The 8,197-nt window shown below is 38.1% G+C and overlaps 1 protein-coding gene across 1 annotated transcript; it reads right to left on the bottom strand.

Moving 5' to 3' along the window:
• Positions 1-6,395: 6,395 nt before the first annotated feature.
• Positions 6,396-7,829, bottom strand: LOC103959975 (probable carboxylesterase 15). The gene has a single exon (XM_009372355.3). It carries the CDS (start codon positions 7,763-7,765, stop codon positions 6,755-6,757), a length of 1,011 nt encoding a protein of 336 aa, XP_009370630.2. The 5' UTR covers positions 7,766-7,829; the 3' UTR covers positions 6,396-6,754.
• Between the last annotated feature and the right edge of the window lie 368 nt (positions 7,830-8,197).

Here is an 8,197-nt window from a genome sequence, read left to right as displayed (position 1 = left end):
CTGGACTCTCAATGGTGTTTAAGTTAGTTGGATCATATGATAATATGATTGAACAATTCTATAACCAGGAATGCAAGCAATTAGCCTTGGAATAAAACTTTCATCTTTCACCTTTACCGCATGTGCACCTGCACAAAACTTACTAAAATCGAAACTTATCAAACCAATAATTAATGAAAGGTGAGAAATAGACAATAATGGGGCCAACCTCAATAAAATACACCAAACCAAATATATGCATCATCGATGTGGTGGACGCTGGAGAAATGGTGAGAAATAGACAATGATGGGGCCAACTTCAATAAAATAACCAACACACACAAAGGCTTCCAAATGAAATTCATGAAATACAAAGTTAATCAACAAAATTGGTAGAAGGACTTACTGTATTTCGGATGGTCTCCAAACCACCAAAACGTTGTCGCCATGTGAACAATCAATCACCGAAAGTGCGTTCTCAGTCAATAAATGATCCCACATCGACATTCCTATTCAAATTCCTCAAACCCTAGAAATTTAGTTTCTCAATCCTCAGCAACTGAACCAGAGATTGTTCCCCCAAAAGTGAGTTCTCCATTTAATATTACGTTTTCTCTTTCAGTTATTGTTATACGGAACTAGCAATGTAGCATTAGTAAAAAGTAATGTTTGTAGCAAATTAAAAAACGTTATAGGAATTAATAACCAAAGGTAATTTAAGAGGATACCGGAAACTAAATCATATGTGTAGTGTTTCAAGGTGGAAGCTGCAAAGGCACAACACAATTTCCTTTGTTTTTGTATTTCAGTTGGCTCGCACAACAACAAACGAAGGAAGTATAATTCTCTTCCCTCCTATTCTTACCCTCTTTTCTTCCCTCATCTCACAGTTTCTTTTTATCTTGCTCTCTCTATAAAAAGAAAAAAGCAATACAAGATGTTGATGTGGCTTAATCATAACCGTTTAAATAGAAGGAGATGGAGGGGAGAGAAATTAGGGGACAATTCTCCTCTGCAACAAAGAGCATAACACTTTTCCTTCCATAATAAATCTGCACGCAAGGCATGTTGGTGTAAAAGGTTGACTCGATACAAGCTAAGATAGATGTAAAGAGAATTCCGCATTGGAAAAGTACAACAATAATCTATGGTTTAATATAGGTGTTCCACTTCTAAGTGCACCAATCGAGGTCTTTTGAGATAAAATCTCACACCTGAAGTCTATTGGGCTTGATACCATCCAGAAGTTGGGCCTAGGTGGTTAATTGTGGATAATATCGATGCATGACAGCCTTAGGATTGGACACTTATAGAATATGTGACATAACAAGACAAATCTGTGATATATCATCATAGGCATCTGCACCCACAAATGATAAAAAAAATATATATTAATCAATGAGACAAATAATATAAATACAATTATTAGTAATTAATAGCAAGAAATATTTTTTTTTTCTTTTTTGAACAAACGATGTTATCTACAGTAAAAGGGAAGAGGGTGGGCTTAGCCTTATAATGGGTTAGCAATAATGTGGTTCGAATTCGCATTTGGCGAGAATCGAACCTTAGACATTTACAAGTGAAGAAGAATACCACTAGAGCGTAGTACTAAGTGGCATAGTAAGAAATATTGGTTGTATATAATAAAATAAGCACCTAAATATGTAAGACTCCCTAGATGAGCACCACAAATTCTTCGCTTACCAAGGCAGACTAAAAGCCATGAATAATGGTATGTATAGTAGGGGTGGGCAAACGGGTAGAGGAACCGCGGGTTAGGGTGGGTAATGTAGGTTTGAGGCGAGTGTGGGCTGGTTCCAAATGTTTGAGAAAATAAACAGGGCGAGGCGGGGCAAGCATGTGTCATTTATAGGGTAGGTCGGGTCCTAAACCTAAGATAAACGGGGCCCCAGATCGACCCGTTTCTAATTATAATGAACAGTCCAAATTAAATGATAACCTATCATCTAATCTGAACCGTTAGTTTCTAGAGTACCCAAGTCATCCAAGTTTCCAGAATCAATCTCACTCCCACCTCTCCACCACCATCCGTCACTCCCTCCTTGACTCCCTTGACTCCGACAACATCCTAAAGAACCCAGCCCATCACCACCGCCATGACCAACACAACTACATCACCCATCCAGCCATCCTCCTCAATGATATCCAAGGACCCAGAGAACCCAGGTTCTAGAACCTCAATTCTCTTCTTTTCAACAACACCGTTGCCGTTGCGACCATCATCACCCCATCACTGCCGTCAAGGATATTGGTATGGTGCTACTAGCCCAGATTGTTTTACTTGGCCGGCTACCAAAGCCCCAATTTTGAATTCACAATCTCTCTCTCTCTCTCTCTCTTGTCGCAGCCTCTTTGTTCTCAGGAAAAGGTTTGAACTTTTTATGTGATTCAGAAGCAAATTCTTAGTGTTTAATCAAGTTTTAAATTTTGATTAGGGTCCATCTAATTAATTTCAAATTGCATATTCATACTCCAAATGAATTATGGGTTTATTGTCTTAAACATAAATCTCATATCCCACAAACTCAATTCTCCATTTATGTACTGAAATATTATTACTTCTATTGTTATTTCGGCTTTGCAATTTCTGTTGTTTGGGATTTTGTTATTTAACTTTAATATTGGTATTTGGAAGTGTTAAATGAAAGTGGAAATGCATAGGTGCCTCAGGTTTCTATATTATCCTTTTGAAATTAGGATTCTCATATTCTTTTTCGATGCATGTGGAAATGGGGTTGCCTCATTTGTATTATCCTTTTGAAATTGGTATTTGAAGTGTTGCTCCCTCATCTAACCCCAGTCACTGATGCACATTTCTGGAACAAGCATGCAGCCTTCTTCATTTCACTATTTTGTAAATTGACACCATAACCATATTTGGAAGTGTTGCCTCAATTGTATTGGTTTTTTTTTTTTTTTTCTCTCTCTTTCTTTCAGGGCACGAGTGCCCCTTAAAACTTTGATGGGGCAGAGCTTAAATTAGTTCATATTCTAACCCTAACCCCTAATCTTTTTTGTGGGCAATGTAGCCGATTTCTCATGCATGGTCATGCTTTGAAACACCAACACATATTTCATCAAATCGATCTTCCAACACCCTCTTGGGATTAACATCATGTCCATAGCCGTCTTTCAGATGTTATTTTGAATGTCTCGTATTTAATGTATCGAACGTTGTTGGATGATGTAATGTTGTTATTTTGGATGTATCGTTAATCTATGGACTTGGTGTTGGAAGTATGCCCACAAAGCCACTCATTTGATGTAATAGCTTTTTGGAATACTTATTGTGTTAAACTTTTATATGTTTAATAGAAGGGCAAAGCTTATTGTTAATCACTATTTATAGTATCTTGTGTTTAAGCAATAAGGGAATCCAAGGAATGTATTTGATCTAAGAGACAAGTGATTTAAGTTAGTTAAATTAACGAGACCTTTCTCTTATGTTCATTCCTAAAACCTTCCTAGCCATAGGATTGCCAATTGGGCATTGACAATCCGCTAAGGTTAGTATGTGTTATGTCGACTCAAGCGTGAGTATGAACTAGTCTCAAGTGATTTGGTGTTGGACACTAAGGCAAACACATAGGTGCTCGAAAGAGTAATCGAGTACACTGAACAACGATCAAACAAGAGTTCGAACATACATGTCATGTGAGAACTCAATAGTTGCAATATGCAAAGTAGTCCTTTGACCTGAGGCATCATTGATGTCTAATGGTTAGGTCCTTGATCTTTGATTATGTCAACGGCATTCCATTGGAGTGTCCACGGCATTGTTGGGGTCAAGCTATCTAGTCATGTAGGCATATGAATGTACAACAAGGGATCTCTAACCTTCCATGATGGAAGGAGAATACTCTAAGATATGATTCGAGAGTCTTTGGCCAAAGCATATGAATATGACTAAGGAAGATGTTCCAAATCTTATTCAATTGAATCATATAGAGAAGTATCACATTGGATAGTAGACATGAAACAAACTATCACTTAAACAATGTGATTAAGAGTATTGTATTAGAGAAGGACCGTATTGCATTGTAGTTGTAACTGGATAGGTTCTCCAACCACTTCTACTTAGCTTGGGTAACCATGACATGCTGCTAGGCGTCACCCATGGTTTGTGGAAGCCCTAAAGATTAGCAAACACTAATTTAAGGGAGAATTGAAATGTGGTTTCAATTCACAATCGATCGTTAAGAGTAACATCGCCCACTACCTCGCTAATTGGAACCTAATGGATCGTACACCGAGTAAAGATATAAGTGAAGAAATTATATGAAATGGATAAGCAATTAAATGGTTTAATTGAAGAATGGTCAAGATTAATTAAATAGTTAATTAATTATACGAAACGTTCGTATTGGGCGTTTAAGTTAGTTTTGGGCTTCGGGGCACAAAAACGTTTTGGTCCACAAGGCCCATTATGTTTAAGTTGTATGATAACTAAAACAAAATGGGCAATTAAGCCCAAATACAACATATGGCCGGCCATAACCTTCAAGGGTAGTGAACTTGGCTTAATTGCAAGTTTGCCACTCCATTGTGAGGTGGTATAAAGACATCTTTATAGCCATTTCACCCTAAGTGTTTCTAATTGAATTTGGGTGAAACCTATTCTCTCATTTTCACCTTAGGGGAGGAACATCTAGCAATCTTTCTTCCCTAAGTCATCCATTTCATCTTCACACAACATCTTTGGTGTGGAGACTTAGAGACACCAAACTTTTGGTGTTTTGGAGAACAAATCCTCAAATCCTCAAAGAAGAAAAAGGAGCACTAAAAGGGAGGAAATCACAAGGAAGATTCAAGGAGCAAGGAGGTGACTTGAAGGCCCTCCACTTGGGTGAATCCCTTGTGCAATCAAGGATGAGCTTCAAGGGTAAAGAATCTCTAAATTCTTATTCTCTTTAATTTTGTTAAAGAGTCTTATGGTTCACCATATACTAGGCTTTGAAAGTCATGGGTTTTATGAATTGTTTTTGAATGCATGCCTACTTTAAAGAGTTATTAGTTTGCATATGTATTCAAATGTTCTTACATGTTCTTAGCTAGGACAAAATTTTTCCTTCACTTGGATGTTGGACTTTGTAATGTTTTGATTGGATGTGATTCTGTGCAGGGACTAGGGAGTGAATTTGTGCAATTTTTTTTTAATTTTTTTTAAATAAACGGAAAAAATAAAAAATAAAAAAAGGACACGTGGACCCACCCTGAACCAATCCGTTTCAAACAAGCTGGGTTAGGTGCAGTTCCTATATTAGAAAATGTTATCCCCGGCCCAGCCCGACCCGTCTCTTCTAAGTTCGGATCTGGTTCGATCCCTTCAAAATTGGGCTCGGCCGTGCCCACCCCTAATGTACAGGATAGCTGGTGACAGTGATCCGTAGATATTTTTATTGGTCGAAAATAAACACTGATGAAGGGAAATATAACAATTGGTACAAATAAAACTTGGTAATGGAACTTGGTACAAATAAAACATAAAAAAATTGAATAAGAACATGTTGATGACATGTTAAAGTTAAAATATGGAGCAAAATAGAATGGACAAAGACGAGAGAGAGAGAGAATGGGAGTAGAAATCAGAGTATCATTTTCTTCTCTAGTGTCTATTTATAGGTTTAGAATTTCCATTGAAAAAGTTCTAACTAATTCAAAAATGCTATTCATACCAACGGATGCCACTTAATACTATGGTCTACTGGTATTCCTCTTCACTTGTAAGTGAGAGGTTTTAGGTTCAGTTTTTGCCAAACGTGAATATGAACCACATTATTGCTAGCCTATTATGAGGCTAAACCTACCCCAACGCCTTTAGTATAGATAATATCGTTTGTTAAAAAAAATGTTATTCTTACCAACTATTTGTACCATTATTCAGAGGCAAATGCATAGCCTAAACATTGGTGAATGATAGCTTTTTCCGCTATAAATATTGTGAAGACTCCATTGCGCAACTGAATGAGAGATCACTGGTTGAGTGATAGCATGGTGGTTTATACTGAGAGCAATGGTTTTTCTGACATTGACAATGAAGCTATAAGGCAACGTTTTTAAAATATTGAAACACGTCAGGGACTATTGTAACTTGTATTGTTATTTGTTCTATAAGTTATGAATGATGAAACTATAGTTTAATTTTTAAGGTTATTATATGTCTAAGAAATGTTTGTAAACTTTTATATGTGACCCCTCAAAATATTTTTCCTGAATCCACCACTGCCATTATTTGCCCCGAATCTTTATTTGATGGATAATACAAATAAGATATCAACGTAACAATAATTTAACTAAGTACATATTACGTGTTGACCCAGACATAATAAACTAATATTTACAACATAAAATGCTTTATTAAATATCATATCATAAAAATAGCCAAAAGTCCATTCAAACACAAACGTGAGAATCATGAATATATAGGTAATTTTATTAAAAATATTCGCAGTCTGAAAACAATCACAAGGCATAACAAAAAAGAAAAGGAACATAAGACACGCTTTGGGGTAGTAAACACTACTATAAAAAAAACAAGAACAGTAAAACTAAACTTTGGAAGCCAATAATGTTCCATATCTCATCTCATCTTATCCATGGGATCCCCCACTACTGTATGCGGATCTAAAAAACATGCTTGGCATACCAACAGACTCTTGCATTAACCAGAAGAACGAACGAACAAACAAACAAACAAAAAAAAAAACACCCATAATTATATAAAAACTGAGAAGGGCGACGCCCTTCAATCTTAGTGGTTCTTGATAAACTGTTTGATCCCTGCAATCAGACGCTCAGTTTCTGCAGCTGTTTCCGGGTCCATGTCGACGGCAATCTTGTTCAGATAAAAGCTATGACTCACCCCCTCGTTGATTAGAAGCTCCACATCCTTGTTAGCCTTCTTCATGGCCTCAAAGTACTCAATTTCCGTGTCTATCAGCAAGTCCTTGGAAGCAACGCAGAGAAGGAACGGCGGAAGCTTCAGATCACCTAACGGTTGGGCCTCGGGACCTATCGGACAAGTTATGGGATGGTCCTTGGTGGACCCCACTGGAAGGGCTAACCCTAAAAACTTGTCCACCATATCTAGGGTAAGGAAAGTTGACTGAGGCTGCTCCAACTGCGACTTACTCCGCTCCGCTCGAACAAAACCGGGGTGGATTGGAATCCCGCCGGCAAGTCTTAAGGGACTCAAATCCGCAGTCCCCGCTTGAGCCGCCACGTGGTGGACTATGTTCCCTCCGGAGCTATCTCCAATAAGAAACACACGGTTATAGTCTGCATGGCTGAGGTGTGGCTCGTTTTGCTCACCTCGAGCCAATGAACGGAGCCAAAGGAGAGCGGAATAGCCGTCCTCGATTGCAGCCGGGAGACGGTGCTCCGGTGCGAGCCTCTGATAGACAGAGATTACGACGGCATTCGTGGAGCGAGATAGTTTAGTGTATATGTTGTAGTACATGTACCAATCAGCTTGACTTATGCAAAAGCCACCTCCGTGGAAATGGAGGATTATTGGCAGCTTGGTGTCATTATTCTCCGGCTTTTGCTCCGGTAAATATATTCGGACGCGAAGGCCGGATGATTTGTCGGCAATAACATCTTTTGTGGAAACTCCGTCGACAAATTCATCGTGGGCTGCCACAGGCTTCACCATGAACTGAACCTCAGGAGGTCCAGTCCACCTCCGGTCGACTGAGCCATCGTCAAAGACTCTTAGCCAACCAGACACCTCCTCGACTGGCTTTTTTTTTTCGCTGACCATGGTGATGGTAATATAGCAACTAGTTTAATTTACTCAAGAAGTAGAAAGGTTGGAATGTGAGAGAGCTTGGATTAAGCTACCAGTTTATATAGAGATATGTCATAGGTGTGACCCCAGACGATAAGGAGGCTTCTAAACTCTACTGTATTATTAATTAGTTGACCATAATTTTTTTTAAGATTATACAACAATATAGTTACACACTGAAGATGAAAAAATAAAGTATTCAAAATACATTTAGCATATTCAAATGTTAAATATTTCACGAGAAATATCATTAGATTTTTTAACATATACAGTGCAGCGTGTTTTGTAAGTTTGGCATAGAATTCATGTCACATTACGTTAAAAGTACACCAATTGCTATTGTTTTTTGCAGACACCATTTTAAACACAGGAGGCAGATTCTCTATTCTCTCACTTCTCGTGTCC

This window comes from the organism of the source record quoted next, unplaced genomic scaffold (genome assembly GCF_019419815.1).
Source record: "Pyrus x bretschneideri cultivar Hongxiangsu unplaced genomic scaffold, Pyrus_bretschneideri_v1 Contig62, whole genome shotgun sequence".
Lineage (NCBI taxonomy): Eukaryota > Viridiplantae > Streptophyta > Magnoliopsida > Rosales > Rosaceae > Pyrus > Pyrus x bretschneideri.
Note: the sequence above shows the minus strand (reverse complement) of the source record. Positions and strands in the feature narration are given on the sequence as shown.